The sequence below is a fragment of the Uranotaenia lowii genome, chromosome 3 (genome assembly GCF_029784155.1).
Source record: "Uranotaenia lowii strain MFRU-FL chromosome 3, ASM2978415v1, whole genome shotgun sequence".
Lineage (NCBI taxonomy): Eukaryota > Metazoa > Arthropoda > Insecta > Diptera > Culicidae > Uranotaenia > Uranotaenia lowii.
The window spans coordinates 175,423,357-175,440,485 of NC_073693.1; the positions used below are offsets into that span (position 1 = coordinate 175,423,357).

General features: G+C 43.1%; 1 protein-coding gene across 5 annotated transcripts in view; it reads right to left on the reverse strand.

Moving 5' to 3' along the window:
• Window positions 1-17,129, reverse strand: part of LOC129758667 (DNA-binding protein D-ETS-3) — a 282,355-nt gene that overhangs the window by 248,945 nt on the left and 16,281 nt on the right. For 4 of the 5 annotated variants that reach the window (XM_055756239.1, XM_055756238.1, XM_055756236.1 and 1 more), the window contains exon 1: window positions 14,398-14,511. The exons of the other annotated variant lie outside the window; for it this stretch is intronic. In XM_055756239.1, the coding sequence (XP_055612214.1) occupies window positions 14,398-14,402 (5 nt within the window). In that variant the 5' untranslated portion in view covers window positions 14,403-14,511. Of the gene's footprint in view, window positions 1-14,397; window positions 14,512-17,129 lie in introns of those variants that run through there. 5 annotated transcript variants of the gene reach the window in all.

Below are 17,129 nucleotides of genomic sequence, written 5' to 3' on the forward strand. Positions count from 1 at the left end.
GAGCGGCAAGCTTTTGTGTGTAAGCCGGCGAAGAGAATTGAAGACAGGCGGGCCCTTTGAACGAGATATTTGCACTTTTAACAACTTCTGGTTAGCCGTTTCAGTTCGCACAATAATGCTGGGCTGGTTGCCTGTTAAATTTCTCAGCCAAAGATAGCCATTGAACCTTCACAAATAGCCTAGTTTTGTTTAGACGCACTCAGTTCGTCTCGTTAGGCAACCATTCAGTTAAACTCAAAGATTCGTTTCAATCAAATTACAGGATCAGAACTAGCGTTTTGTCATAGATTACTTGTCATTTTGATATATAAATATCACTTTATTCGCAAAATAAAAAACATAATCCTAAATAATTGAGTTTCATATTATCATTTATGTTTTGTACCCAAACCCGAGTTTAAAAAAAAAGTTCTATCAAAATAAATGTTAACGATTTTTAGAAGGCCTTAAGTCTGCTGATGTGTTTCGATTAAATAATATATTGTAAGTGTTTTTTTTATTTTGATGAATACCGTCAACTGGGGCTTCATGCAACACTGTTTAGCTTCAATGGCTTCTAAAAACTTAATGTCCACAGATAGAACTTGTACATCAAAAGTTTTAAGGTTCATGGGACATCAAATTGACGTAGTCAGAAAATTATTGGTTTCATCAGTTATTTGAAAATTTAAAATGTGGTAGAAATTTTGACATTTGTAGCACATTTTGAAAACTGTACCATGTAAAAACATTTTCAAGATCTGCGGCCTTCAAGTTTTTTTTTACAACACGTGTTCTATTTTCGCATGCTGTGATGCAAAACTAGCTCGATTTCTATCATTTACGGCTGAAATAGAAACGTGTCTTGTAAGAAAAATCAACGCCCAAAGATCTTGAAAACCTTTCTGCATGGAAAAAATTTCAAAATGTGCTACAAGTGTCAAAATTTCTACCACTTTTTCCCGACACGAGTGAACTTGCTCTACGAAAAAGGAGTAAGTTGCTGCCAGACATGCTGAGAACTGAAGTGTCCATTACCAGGGGGCTCTTTCGAGCTTTTTGGTGTGGGGGAGTGTGGCGGGCCAAAAAAAAAAAAAAAAAAGGTTGCAACAAACTTTGTTTTTTTTTTTAAATCAAATGGAAACGTTTGAAAATTTATATTTTTGATATGATAACGCATTTGTGATGTGAAAACGCTTAAAGCACCAATTGTAGAAATTTTTGATTTTGTTTGAATTCAATTTTACCATTTTTCTGTCAAAAATGTTTTTAAAGAAAAAGCATGTAAGTGATGCATACATTTAGAGGTAAAAAATACTACAAATAATTCTACTAGCTGAAATAAAATAAAATATTTAGATGGATGAAATATTGAAATTAAAACTCGTGATGCAAATTAATCACGTTCCAGCGTATAAAACGAGATTAAAAGGATTAATCTTTGATTTGCGTTTTGATGCATTTTATCCCGCACAGATAACTGAGTTTAAAAAATACTTAGTTGAAAAAATCTGGTGATTGTCTGAAAAATAATTTTATACCTAGAGTGTTAATATAGGATATAAAAGCAATATAAAGATTGTACCTAGGTGATATCATAAAGCTAATCCGTTATACTGGGTAAAGTTGTTACAGCTTTTACAGATTTTGACGTAGAATTACGTCTTACGGCAACACTATAGGGGAAAAACAAAATTGCGAACTAATCTCGCGTCACGAAAATAGCTTCATTAACGGACATCACATCTTAAGAATTATGACGTCATCACTAAGCCAAAAGAAAAAAAAAAGAGACAAAGAAAGAAAACACGGAACTTCCACCTCTTGATGGAAAGATGTTTCCGTTGCGTGGAGCACAAATCATTCGCTTGCAAGGGCGCTGATAGGAGTGGCTTGTGTTGGCAGTGCGGTTAAGCTGGCCAGCAGCTAGTTGCACCAAAGACGCAAAGTGTCTCCACGGCGGTTAAGAACACAGGTCTGGGAACCCTAGGTGCCCCGCCTTCCAAAAGGAGACGGCTGCACCTTCGCGGGAATAGAAGCGGTCCAGCTCAACCTCAAACACTGCTGAGTGGCGTTAGTGGCAGATCCGTATGGCAGAACCTCGGATGACAGCATTTGGGTAACCGATAAAGCCGAACTGATCGCGATATGGGTTAGAGGAACATACTCCATACCCTCCGTGGCCAAGGGTCCCATACGACTAGGATACAAGTGAAGAGGAGCAGATTTAGCAGGAGGAACTACGCGACATCGCTAAGTCTCTTCAGTTGAACAAAGTTCCGGGTCCGGATGGCATCCCCAATGTAGCAGTGAAAACCGCGCTCATGGAACATCCTGAAATGTTCCGGTTATCACTGCAACAGTACGTGAATGATAGGGTCTTCCCAGACGTGTGAAAGCGGCAGCGATTGGTGCTCCTGCTAAAACCGAGCAAGCCACCTGGTGACCCATCAGCATATCGCCCGTTATGTCTCCAGGATACTGCTGGAAAGGCGTTAGAGGAGGTGGTACGTAGCAGAATCCAGCTCTACACTGAAAGTGCGAACGGCCTATCCGATAAACAGTTCGGTTTTCGGAAAGGTCACAGTACGGTGGATGCCATTCGACGTGTCATCGAAGGGACAGACGAAGCCAGACTGAAGAAGAGGATAGGGTACCGGTTTTGCGCAGTGGTCACTCTTGACGTGAAGAACGCCTTCAACAGCGTCAGTTGGGCAGCGATTGCATCGTCGCTCATTCATTTGAGGTTTCCGTATATCTGTTGGATGGTGGAATATTACTTCCGTAACCGCCAACTACAGTTTATGACCAGCGAGGGACTCGAAACAGTGAGTGTCTCGACAGGGGCTCCACACCCAAGTAACACAGATTATGCCAACTAGCATTAGGAAGTTTTATTATGGTTTAATTATGGCATTTTTTTGTGCAGCTCGTTTTATGACGGTTTTATTATGGTCATGCAGGATGCTTATATTTTTTTTCGACCATATGTTTGCAGATGGTTTTGAAAACGCTAATAAAACTTTTATTAAACATACTGTTTTAGTTATTTTGAAAGAGTTATAAATGCTTTTTTAAAACTATAATAAAACACAAACTTAAAAGTTTGCTCCAAGCTTTTTTTTGCATGTTCTATAATAGCACTCAGTGCCTGATTATTAAACCGCCATAAAACTTAGTGACAGTTCTCGATCAAAATGTCAAAACAGGACACGCTCAGATTAGATAGCACATATTTGAATTGGAACTCCCATTTTTACACATTTATGGTAAGTTATGCGTGTTGGTTTTGAGTTTAAATTAAAAAAATACATCTTTGAAAACTTGAAATCACCGAAAGTCGTATGAATATCTTTACAATATGAGTATTGAGTGAAAGGGCCCAAATAGTATGAAAAAAAAGCTTGACGCCATCATTAATTCAAGATGGCGGCTTCCTCTTTTATTTTCAAAGCTGTAAATTACTGAAAATATCGTGAAACCTTCACAATATGGTTATAAGGTGAAAGTAATAAACGAGTAGAAGTCAAATTTCGTTGCCCGTCGCCATCTTAAATCCAAGATGGCGGCTACCACTCAACTTAAAAATACTGTAAATGACTGAAAATCGCATAAAACCTATATTATAGGGGTATAAGTTAAAAGAAATCAACCGGTAGAAGTTGAATTACGCTATCTTACGCCATCTTGAAATCCAAGATGGCGGCTTCCGCTAAACTTTAAAATGTAGTGAATGACTTAAAATGACATGAAACCCAAATTGGCAGTGGGTGAAGGGGTTTACGAGTAGAAGTCGAATATTGCTATCTTACGCCATCTTGAAATCCAAGATGGCAGCTTTCTATAAACTTAAAAAATGCTCTAAATCATTGAATATCGCATGAAACCTCCAAAATATGGATATTTGTCAATTGGGATAAGCTATAAAAAGTTTATTTTTGCATTCTGACGCAATCTTGAAATCCAGGATGGTGGCTTCAGCTGAACTTAAAAATACTGTAAATGGATGAAAATAGCATGAAACTCTCAAATATATTGTATCGGGTGCTAAGGCTAAATGATAGAAGTCAAATATCTCTTTTCGCGTTTCTCTAAAAATCTGTAAGTGACTGAAAATCCCACAAAAACTACCACAATACAGACCCCGTTCGTTTTTGGCAACATTCGATTTTGGAAACATCGAATTTGGCACATGTGCCAAAATCAGACGGTTAACAGAAACAACATAACCTTATAGTTTTCGCTAGAATAAAACCAATACAATTTAGACATAATAGCATGATAGGAATAAAAGAATTACATAAATGGCAAAAACAATCAAAAACTATAAACAAAACAAGAAAAGTTCTAAATGCATTAGAAACATAATGAAAAAATAATAAAAGTGATTTAAAATGATCTAAATTGTTTTAAAATAGTAGTTTTAATCAGGGACCGAAAACAGCACGAACACAGTAAGTGCAACACAATTCGATGACACAGCACTTCCGAAACGAAGCTGTGCTGTGTCTGTGTTAATTTACTTTTGTTGCGTGTCGGCCGCAACACAGCACAGTATGCGACACAATTGACGACACAGTGTGTTCGTGTGCCGGTCCCGATACGATTATCATTGTTGCTCCTGCCAGCTAGCTTTTTTTTTCAATTCGTCGCCTACTTGCTAGCAGCCGAACTGGATATTTTTTTTTCTATTGCTTTTGCTCAACACAATGTGAGTGAAGAGCTTCGCCATTGAAAATACGGAGAAATGCTGACCAGTCAAGTGCGACGGGTGAAAAAATAGCCTTGCTCGTAACAACACTGTGTTGCGTGCTGTGTTATCCTCGACACGACACAACTGGGAACTGTGTCGTGTTGATTTGATGCAACACAACACAATTAAAGTGCTGTGCAAAACCAAAGTGTCGCACACAAAAATTTATGTGTCAGCACTCCAGGATTTGTGTTGCACGTTATGTACTGTGTTGTGTTTGTGTTTTTTGTCGGTCTCTGGTTTTAATGTAGTATTACGTGAAAAAAAGTTGTGTTCAAGCGATTTTCATTGATTAACAGTATTTTAAATTCAGTGGAAGCTGCCATCTTGGATTTCAAGATGGCGTCGGAAAGAAAAAAAATCTACTTCTAGTTTAGCCCTTTCACCCAATACCCGTATAGTGGTGGTTTAATGCGACTTTTTGTCAGCATTAAGCATTAAAAGTTGAGCGGATGCCGCCATCTTGGATTTCAAGATGGCGTCTGATAGCGAAATTCAACTTCTACTCGTTTAGCCCTTTCACCCGATACCCATTTTGTTGGAGTTTCATGCGATTTCAAGTCATTTACACCATTTTAAAGTTCAGCGGAAGCCGCCATCTTGGATTTCAAGATGGCGTCAGACAACGAAATTTGACTTCAACTCATGATTTATTCCACGGGTCATTGAAAACCAATCCCTTTTCATTCAAAAAGTCTGTCCTCATTTACTGTACTAATGATTAACAACTCAGAAATGAGGAACTCAACCTTAGCGTGTAATTGGTTTGCTTGCGAGAGAAACGTCAAATCGTAGCTTTTTTTGGGGTCATCATTAAACCATAATAAAACTATGAATTGACTCACGCCATGTTGGTTGCAAAATCGAAGGGTACAAAATGACGCCATGTTGATGGATTCACAATGCCAGCAATGGAAAATATTTTTTCAGGCCTTTTTTCCATCAATCCCATCATGATTGACCATCAGATTTGACGAGGCGCATTTATTTTAAGATACTATTTCATATACATTTTACCTAAAATCTTGACTGGCAGTAGAAAAGACGCTCATTATATGGGTAAAACATTGGTTTTTTAGCTATTAATTTTACCAGATTCATATCTGAATAATGCAATCATCATTCATCAACCATTACGGTTGCTGGAAAAAATAAAAAAAAACTCCGAGAACTGACAGAACCGAAAAAAAACAAAAATTTCTAACATGTTTTATAATAGCTTTTTAAAAGCTTTGGTGACCAATATTGATGACTAACAATGATTGGTCATGATGACGTTCCTAGGATAGGGCCAAATAGCCTAATTTTGGCTTTATTAGAGTCCAGGTGATGTTATAGAATGTACTTTAGCTTTTTATGAAGATTAATGCTATGGTCCAAACGACATTTTGCTGACCATAATAAAGCTTAAATTGTTACTTGGGCAAGGATCGATACTTGGCCCGGTATTGTGAAACATCGTCTACGACGAACTGGAGAGACTGCGTCCCCCCACGGGAGTGAGACTTGTGGGATTCACCGACGATGTAGTTCTCCTGGCATCGGGCCTATCAACCGAAGAGGTCCAGATACTCGCAACAGTAGCTATTGAGAAGGTGGAAAGTTGGATGCGCTCCAAGAGCTTGCGCCTGGCTCACCACAAGAACGAGATGGTGCTGATCACCAACCTGATCTCAGCACAATCAGGGACGATTGCAGCTGGACCGTGCGCAATCAAATCCAAGCGTGTGATTAAGTATCTGGGGATGATGATTGACGACCGGCTGAGCTTTACGGCCCACGTCGACAACAGCCCTCTCACGGGCCATGTCGAATAACTTGGCGATCTGCTGTAGCAGAAGGAGGGCCCTGGCGAGTGTGACCTCGTCCATTTCGCGTTACGGAGCGGCAACCTGGAAGGCAGCCTTGAGCAGTCAGTGTAACCTGCAAAACCTCTGCAGTGTGCAGCGGCTGATAAACCTGCGAGTAATCAGCGCATACCGAACGTTGTCCTCGGTAGCTGCTGATGTTGGGGCGGGGGTCATGCCCATCTCGGTCTTGCTAGAGGAGGATATCGAGGTCCCCGTCCCCGTCAGCGAGAGCAGAGCGGAGAGTACCCTACGCAATTGCGAGGTCTGCCCTCTGCAGGGCAATTAAGGCGAGTAAAAAGGCACGATTCAGGCAACTCTGCGAGAACGCCAACGACAACCCCTGGGGCGACGCTTACAGGACCGTCATGGCCAAAACGCGGAGCGGAGGTGCGCCACAGGAATCGTGCCCGATAAAACTGCGTGAGATCGTTAACGAGCTGTTCCCACAGCACGAGGTAGTGACATGGCCGAGGGTCCCATTCGACTGGGACACGAGCGAAGAGGAGCAGATTTCACTGGAGGAACTGCGCGACATCGCTAAGTCCCTTCAGCTGAACAAAGCTCCGGGTCCGGATGGCATCCCTAATGTGGCAGTGAAGGCTGCGCTCATGAAACATCCCGAAATGTTCCGGTCTTCACTGCAACAGTATGTGGATGATAGGGTCTTCCCAGATGTGTGGAAGCGGCAGCGATTGGTGCTCCTGCCAAAACCAGGCAAGCCACCTGGTGAACCATCAGCGTATCGACCGATATGTCTCCTGGACACTGCTGACAAGTTCTGGAAAAGGTGTTACAGAGTAGGATCCAGCTCTACACCGAGGGTGCGAACGGCCTATCCGACAAACAGTTCGGTTTCCGGAAAGGTCGTTGCACGGTGGATGCCGTTCGACTAGTCATCGAAGGGCAGATGAAGCCAGGCTGAAAAAAACGGAGAGGATATCGGTTTTGCGCAGTGGTCACTCTCGACGTCAAGAACGCGTTTAACAGCGTCAGTTGGGCAGCGATTGCGTCGTCGCTCATCAACATGAGGATTCCGGCATATATCTGTAGGATGGTGGAGAGTTACTTCCGTGACCGCCAACTACAGTATATGACCAGCGAGGGACTGGAAACAGTGAGAGTCTCGGCAGGGGTTCCACAAGGATCGATACTTGGCCCGGTATTGTGGAACATCGTCTACGACGAACTGCTGAGACTGCGTCCCCCCACGGGAGTGAGACTTGTGGGATTCGCCGACGATGTAGTTCTCCTGGCATCGGGCCCGTCAACGGAGGAAGTCCAGCCACTCGCCACAGTAGCTATCGAGAAGATGGAAAACTGGATGCGCTCCAAGAGCCTACGCCTGGCTCACCACAAGACCGAGATGGTGCTGATCACAAACCTGATCTCAGCACAATCAGGGACGATCGCAGTTGGACCGTGCGCAATCGAGTCCAAACGTGCGGTAAAATATCTGGGGGTGATGATCGACGACCGGCTGAGCTTTACGGCCCACGTCGACTACGCCTGTAAAAGAGCGGCAATGGCGACAGCAGCCCTCTCACGGGCCATGTCGAACAACTCGGCGATCCGCTGCAGCAGAAGGAGGGTCCTGGCGAGTGTGACATCGTCCATTCTGCGTTACGGAGCGGCAGCCTGGAAGGCAGCCTTGAGCAGGCAGTGCAATCTGCAAAAGCTCTGCAGTGTGCAGCGGCTGATGAACCTGCGTGTAATCAGCGCATACCGAACGGTGTCCTCGGTAGCTGCTGATGTTGTGGCGGAGGTCATGCCCATCTCGGTCTTGCTAGAGGAAGATGCCTTGCTCTGCGACGTAGTTTCACCTCCCCGTGGTGCAGAGTGGAAACGTGTCTACAGACTCGTCACCTGTAGATGTACGGCCAAGAGAACTACACGTCACACTTGGTACAGTCAGCTACCGACGGGCTGCGTGCCGAGTGGGACAAAAACGTGGTGCGACTGGGCACCTTGGTACCAGTGCTCAGTTGCAGGAGGGAGGGGTCGTAACGTGTATCGGGTAGTCGCGACCCCGATATGCGGGACGACCAAATGTTCGAGCGGGTGTTGGTCGAATTCGCGCGTCAGGTGGTCCTAGCCCTGATTCGCGGATATGACCGACTCACGACGGGCAGAGGGGCCTTGTGCCGTAACATGTGACGCCCAGTGGATGGGCCTCAGGATGAGTCTCGAAGAGTCGAGATGGAGAAAAAGGATGTGTGGTTATCTCCGGACCCGAGGAGAGGCGAGTTGTTCTCGTCTCGAATTGGGTCAAGAGACGTGATGATCGAGGGCTCTCGAGACACGAGGAGAGGTGGGTAGAGTCGCCTCGAATCGTGTCAAGAGGATGAGTGTGAGAGGGTCTCGAGTCGTGAGGAGAGACGGGTCATGACGTCACGATTTGCGACAAGAGGCCGCATGTGGGACTTGAGTCACGAGTAGCGGCGAACGGACTGCCAACCCGTAAGTCGTGAATCGTGACAAAGAGTGGTTGAGATTGCTGGTGTAGTACAAATAAAACGAGTAGTTGCCGTGGAGCGCATTGCGCGAGTATGGTCTCCCATCCCTGGGTACAGCCTTCGTTGCAGGTCCGGATGGGAATTATGGCCAGAGGCCCCAGGTGGATTTTATGGCGTAGGGGTACATAGTATCATGAGTCGTCCAATTGCACCCATGGACCCAGAGTAGCAAACTGGGGAGACGCGGTGGCTCGCCGTGCCTTGGAATGCAATCCTTAAAAAGGATTTACCACCTGGGTGATCAACTAATAAAAAAAAAGAGGAAGATGCCTTCTGCTACGAGAACAGGCACATGCCCGACGTGCGGAAACATGCCAGAGAGAACTCGCTGTCCAACTGGCAGCACCAGTGGGACAGCTCGGAACGTGGCCGGTGGACCCATCGCTTGATCCCTAATATCGGATCCTGGATGAATCGAAGACATGGTGAGGTGGACTATTGCATGACACAGTTCCTGACTGGTCACTGATGTTTCATGCAGTACCACCATCGGTTTGGACACGTGGCTTCGCCATCCTGTCTAACCTGCGGAGACATAGTAGAGACGCCAGAATACGTAGTGTTCAGCTGTCCAAGGTTCGAGGAGGTACGTGCTAACATGCTTGCCGCCTGCGGACCAGACACGGCAGCCGACAACATCGTGCAGAGGATGTGCGAAGACGCCAACACTTGGCGTGTGGTCAGCGATGGGTTCACTCGGATCATGACTGCCCTGCAGAGGAGTTGGAACCAGCACCAGTCCGCGATCGGTGTAGGGTGACTCCTTCGTCGTGGGAGCACCTGATTAGTGTGCGTCCGACCCTGGCGGTAAAGCATACAAAGATAAGACTATACCTTCTGCGTATGCCGAGCTGCTAGGTACGTCGCGCGACTGTGTGTAGGATACCTCCAACGTTATCGTCGTGGAGTATCCGAGTCGAACGCGCCCTCTGCGACGGAGGCTGTGGGGATAAGACTATACCTTCTTCGCAGTCGAACTCGTAGGGGGAAGAGTATTCACGTCGCGGAATACTCTCGGGTAGAGTGGTCTCACGTCGCCGCCGGATGAGCCACTCGAGTCGGGTAGGATGACATCACCGTTGGGATTCATCTGAGTCGTAAGCGTCTAAGACCCGTACGTGTGCTGTGACAGGCGCGAGTCCAGGATAAGCTGTTCTCGATTCGGCACACGACGGGCAAAAACCCTAGGGTTTCCAGCCAAAAGGGAAGAGGAAGACCGGACCACGGTCGGAGTAGAATGTCCTTTCGGCGGGGGGCATTCGAGTAGTGTGCGTCCGATCCTAGCAGTAAAGCACACAAAGATAAGACTATACCTTCTGCGTATGCCGAGCTGTTTAGGTACGTCGCGATCGTTGAGTAGGATACCTCTATCGCCGCGGAGTATCTGAGTAGAACGCGCTCCCTACGAGGGAAGCTGCGGGGATAAGACTATACCTTCTTCGCAGTCGAACTCGTAGGGGGAAGATTATTTACGCCGCGAAATACTCTCGGGTAGGGTGATTCACGTCGTCGGCGGGTGAGTCACCTGAGTCGATGTAGGATAAATTCTTCGCCGGGAATCATCCGAGTAGTTTTCGTAAAGCCCCGGACGTGTGCTGTGACAGGCGCGAGTCCAGGAAAAGCTGCTCTCGATAGGCACACGGACGGGCAAAGAGGAGAGGGCCTCGAGCCAAGCCAGGCGGAGCCAAGACCTCAAGTCGTTAGAGGAGAGGTCATTGCACTATGGGGCAGCTCCATACAATGAGGCGGCAAAAAGTATGATTAGGTGTTTTGGATTATTTTGTTATTTTTGAAAATTTTCTATGAAAATTACTATTTTAACTAACTTAAAATAAATTCCAACAAGAATTTTGCATAAATAGATTTTAAAGTACGATGCTTGGTGTTATTTTTCACCCAACTTTTTATATCTTTTGAAAACCAGGTTTTGGACTAATTGATCATTAAATGATAAATAACATCAAGACATTTCATGAAACTCAAGAGAAAAATGTGTGAAATGATTGATCAATCGTGAGAAACATTTTTTTTGACAAACCAACATCAACTTTGTTGAATTTTTACTCATTTATGGGTAAAAATTACCCATTTGCATGATATTTTCAGCTTTATTTGACTACAACTCAAAAAACGGTGCTTTAAGGTGCCTGAAATCTCTTTCATTGTATTTTTAGGACTTGAAAATAGATCTTGATTGTGAAAAGAGTTTGGGGAAATGCGGGGATTTTTTATGGCAAGCTTTTAAAGTGTTTGATTTTTGAAAAAAATAATTATTTACTCATTTTTATTAAAGATCAATTTAGAGTGTAAAAATTTTGAATAGTTCAAACGACAGCTTTTAATATAAGCTTTCATATGGTGTACTTTGAATTTAAAAAAAAAGTTTCCATAGAAATATATGTGATTTAAATTTTTTTCTTCATCATATAAATTTTTCAATTTTTCAAAGTCTGATGTCTGTGGTGCGTTCAGTATTCAAGATAATGAGTTGAAAAACTGGGAATATCTTAGTTAAATATTAAGTTATTAACTAGTAAAAATAAAAAAGCGATCCGATAAAGTTCAGTTTTTGACTTTTTGCCGCCTCAAACCCCATAGTGCATTGGTCTCTTGCAGTGGTCTCGAACAGAGGCGGAGCGCACGTTTTTCGTGGGAACCAAGCTAGTCTCGAGTTGCGAGTAAAGGCCGGACCTCGAGTCGTTAGAGGAGAGGTCCTTAGTCTTGAATCGTAACGAGAGGCAGGGTATATATGCTGGAGTTTGACTCGAACTGAGTTTGCCGATGAGCGCTTTAAGCGCGGACTTGGTCTCCCATCTTGGGTATAACCTTCGTTGCAGGTCCGGATGGGAATTATGGCCAGAGGCCCCAGGTGGACTTTATGGCGTAGGGGTACATAGTATCATGAGTCGTCCAATTGCACCCATGGACCCAGAGTAGCATACTGGGGGGACTCGGTCGCTCGCCGTGCCTTGGAATGCAATCCGTAAAAAGGATTTACCACCTGGGTGATCAACTAATAAAAAAAAGAGGAGGATATCTTCTGCTACGAGCACAGGCACATGCCCGATGTGCGGAAACATGCCAGAGAGGCTTCGATGTCCAACTGGCAGCACCAGTGGGACAGCTCGGAACGTTGCCGGTGGACCAATCGCTTGATCCCTAATATCGGATCCTGGATGGACCGGAGACATGGAACGGTGGATTTTTGGATGACACAGTTCTTGACTGGTCACGGATGCTTCATGCAGTACCACCATCGGTTTGGACATCTGGCCCCGCCATTCTGCCCAACCTGCGGTAACACAGTAGAGACAACAGAACTGCCCTGCAGAGGAGTTGGAACCAGCACCAGTCGGCGACCGGTGTAGGGTGACTCCTTCGTCGGGGAGCATCTGAGAAGTGTGCGTCCGATCCTGGCAGTAATGCATTCAAAGACAAGACTCTACCTTCTGCGTATGCCGAGCTGCCTGTTACGTCGCGCGTCTGTGTGTAGGATATCTCCAACGTTACCGTCGCGGAGTATCCGAGTCGAACGTGCCCTCTGCGATGGAGGCTGTGGGGAAAAGACATAACCTTCTACGCAGTCGAACTCGTAAGGGGAAGAGTATTCACGTCGCGGAGAGTGGTCTCACGTCGCCGTCGGATGAGCCACTCGAGTCGGGTAGGATGAAATCACCGTCGGGATTCATCTGAGACGCAAGCGTTAAAGACCCGTACGTGTGCTGTGACAGGCACGAGTCTAGGATAAGCTGCTCTCGATTTGGCACACGGCGGGCAAAGAGCCTAGGGTCGGAGTAGGAGTCGGAGTAGAATGCCCTTTCGACGGGGGGAATTCGAGTAGTGTGCGTCCGATCCTAGCAGTAAAGCATACAAAGATAAGACTCCTCCTTCTGCGCAAGCCGAGCTGTAAGGTACGTCGCGAACGTTGTGTAGGATACCTCCACCGCCGCGGAGTATCTGAATAGAACGAGCTCCCTACGACGGAAGCTAAGGGGATAAGGCATGACCTTCTTTGCAGTCGAACTAAAAGGGGGAGAGTATTTACACCGCGAAATACTCTCGGGTAGAATGACTTCACGTCGTCGACGGGTGAGTCACTCGACTCGATGTAGGACGACGTCTTCACCGGGAATCATCCGCGTAGTTTTTCGAAAAGCCCCGGGCGTGTGCTGTGACTGGTGCGAGTCTAGGATAAGCTGCTCTCGATTCGGCACACGGACGGGCAAAGTGGACAGAGCCTCGAGCCAAACCAAGCGGAGCCAAGATCTCGAGTCGTTAGAGGAGAGGTCATTGGTCTCTTGCAGTGGTCTCGAACAGAGGCGGAGCGCACAATAGTCGTGCAAACCAAGCGAGTCTCGAGTTACGAGTAAAGGCCGGACCTCGAGTCGTCAGAGGAGAGGTTTGTTAGTCTTGAATCATAACAAGAGGCAGGGTATATATGCAGGAGTTTTGACTTGAAACTGAGTTACCCAATGAGCCCTTAAGCACAGCCTTCGATGCAGGTCCGGATGGGAATTATGACCAGAGGACCCAGGTGGACTTTATGGCGTAGGGGTACTTAGTATCATGAGTCCTCCAATTGCACCCATGGACCTAGAGTAGCATACTGGGGGGACTCGGTCGCTCGCCATGCCTTGGAATGCAATCCGTAAAAAGGATTTACCACCTGGGTGGTCAACTAATAAAAAAAAACATTTGATTTTGACGAGAATAGACCATAAGTGCACCTATTGCAATAGAGCTCAAATTCTATACAAGCTCTACATTGACAAGAGAAAATTTTCGTCATTCTACGTTTAGCGATTGTAGCTGAATAACAACCTCCTCAACTTTGAATGAGAATCGAAAACTTTAAAAAAAATAATCTCACGATGTGAGAAACTTTGTCATGTTCACTTTTTTATCATTAACTTATGACTTTACTACTTACAATGTATTAAAATAAATGATTAAAATTGAATGAGTATTGTTGCATACAAATGTTGCATCTAACCTTGCTGTTTGCATGATGCCCCGTTTGACATTAATTCTTGGATATTGGCCAAAATTTCTCGATATTGCCCGTATTTTGAGTTCAAAATGCTTATACATAGCGATACACACTAACATGGAGAACAAAATCAAAAATCCATTTTGGGACCATCTACAAAATGTTTTCGAAATTCGACATGACCCATTTGGCTGACACCCTAATGTATATAGTATGTTCAGTTCCAATACAGTTACAGTTGAAATCAAGAAAATCAAACATTATTCCAATCCAGATATTAAAATCACAACAAATGACACGAACAAGACATACCTCATCTTTGGAGAGCTGCTATAATCTATGGCTCATCTGAAATCGATTGGGGGAGAAAAACATACACTTTTTCTTTACGAAACACGAGCACAAACAATGTCACACGCGGCCGACAACCAAACAAAACTAAAAGCATATCAACAAGTAGGTAAGTAGTGCTGGCTGGCTGATAGTGATTTGGTTTGCCAAACGTTTTTCGCTTGTAATGAATGTGTATGGAATAGTCGCGGCGCATCATACGTAGTACAGAGTAATGTTTGGGGACCCAGCGATGGTAGATTTGCGAGTCGAAAAAAAAGTCAGATTGCTACCTATCTACCCACCTATAGATGATGTTGAAACACCAAGCACTCTACTAAAGTTACACAGCTGTTGTGCTGGACTGCAATTGAGCATTTCCGGCACCGGACATAAATCGAATTTCAAGCACAAACGCATTCCGGTTTGTATTTAGAGTGAAAGGTCGTTTGCAAAATACCGTCAACTGGGGCAACATGCAACAATTTTCAACTTCAATGGCTTCTAAAAAACTTATGTTCACAGTTAATCGGATCCTTTATGCATCAAAAATTTTAAGGATGCTGGGGCATCAATTTGGCGTAGTTAGAAAAATTATTGGTTTCCTCAGTTATTTTTAATTTTATAAAAACATGCGATTTTCACACTCATTAGAAAATGGGGTAACTTGCAACAAACTTTGTTTTTAATGAAAAATCTTATGAACACGTACGAAAATTCATAGTTTTTAATATATTTGCGATGCCTTAAAGACCATTACGCATGACAACACCAATTGCAGTAGTTTTTGGGTCTGTAAAAACAAATTTTCATATTTTTCTCTGAAATTAAGGATGCTTCATACATTTAGGGGTTAAATAATACTACGAAAAATTCTACAAGCTGAAATCATGAAAATAAATGTTTAGATGAATGTTTACAAACGCGTGATGCAAATCATTCATATTCCAGCACATGGAAACGAGATTTACAAGGTATTTCTTTGATTTGCATTTTGTTGCATTTAACCCCAGACACCTAACTGAATTTTAAAAATATTCATTCAAAAAAATTGGGTGATTGTTCGAAAAATATATTTACACCAACAATGTTGGTATAACATGAGGAAACCTGTAAAAAGTTTATAGGTAATTTTATCAAGCCGATCCGTCATACTGGGTAAAGTTTTTTTCGGCATCAAAAAATGTTAAAATTTGTACATTTATTGCTCGATTTTTCAAATTTTACATAAAAATAAAAAACTTAACACAACTAGCTTAAGATGCGAGAAATTATGTCAACATCATTTGTTATCATTAAAAGACAACTTTATTACAATACATTAAATTTAAAATTGATTCAATGTAGTGTTATATAAATGTTGCATCGAACCCCGCTGTTGCATGATGCCCCATTTGACGGTTTCTAAAATAACACAACACATTAGAGAAGAGAAAATGATCCACTATTTATTGTGATTTTCTTAAGAAACCATTTTCACTTGCACATTTTTTCGCTTGTCAAAAATTTAAATAAATCCCTTTCTCACCTTTTTTGAACGTGTATTGAAAAATTTGTTTACACCGTTTACGCACATCATTTCACAACTTTGCAATGTGAAGAAACGATCATACAAGAAATCATCATTCATCATCATCATTATCACAACTCCCATAGTATTCTAAAAACTTACCCCACAACCCACAACCGCTCGATAGGTAAGCGAAATTATGCTCATTTTTGTGTCTAATCCTGGACCTGTCGCCATAGGAATTTTGAAAGAAATTTTGGATTGGTTTCTTTTTAAAATGAATAAAGAAATATTTCTTGTTGATATTATCAATTTTATTTTTAAATACACTTTATTTCATTGGCCAAAAATTTTAAAAACATCACATTTTGTTAACCAAATGAAGCAGGTTGATGTCGCAGGGCGCACTTTGTTCGGCGTTGTTCGTTGTGAAGGACCCATTTCTATAACAGACAAAGTTGCATTTCTTTGAAATTTCCATGAATTTATGAGCTATAATCCGAGCCGCAAAAGCAGAGCCGAAGCAGTTGTCTCAATAGAGGATAATTAAGTGCTAGATGAATTTCAAAATTAAAAATTTAATCACAAGTAAATTCCATTCGCCAGCTTGCCATAACAAGATTTTCATACGTTCTCACTATTTCTTTAATGATAAATATTATCGCTGTTTCCTTCTTTTCAGCTAGAAATAAATTTTAATAAGGTAGGAAGTAAATAGACCGTATAAATAATAACCTTAACATGTCGAACGAAACGAGTTTCTGTTTTTTTCTCATTGTTTATTTTAACATAACTTGATTGCTTTGATCATGAAAGTTGTCATTTTGTTTGTTTTTCAATCATTCCACAGTTACTTTTTGTCTCGTATTCAAGAGACGTACGAATACGGAGATGAGAGCAAAAATACAAAATCGTAGAGCGAAATTAGACATTGACGAAATTTTTGTGTGAAAACTCTAGCGCTCGAAGAGAATCGTAAAAGAATTTCATATCAAATTCTGTTCCATTTGCTCGTTTCGTATTAAACGCCTTAAAGTAAACACACAACTTCCCTCATGTTTCCTTTAAAACTCGACGACCGAATTGACCGACCCTCTTCTGATTCTTTTTAATATGTCGTTTAATTATAAAAAAGTTCCCAAATTTTGGAAAAAATCTTTTTTATTCCAATTTTCAAGCCCGGGAACAATCAGATGTGCGAAAT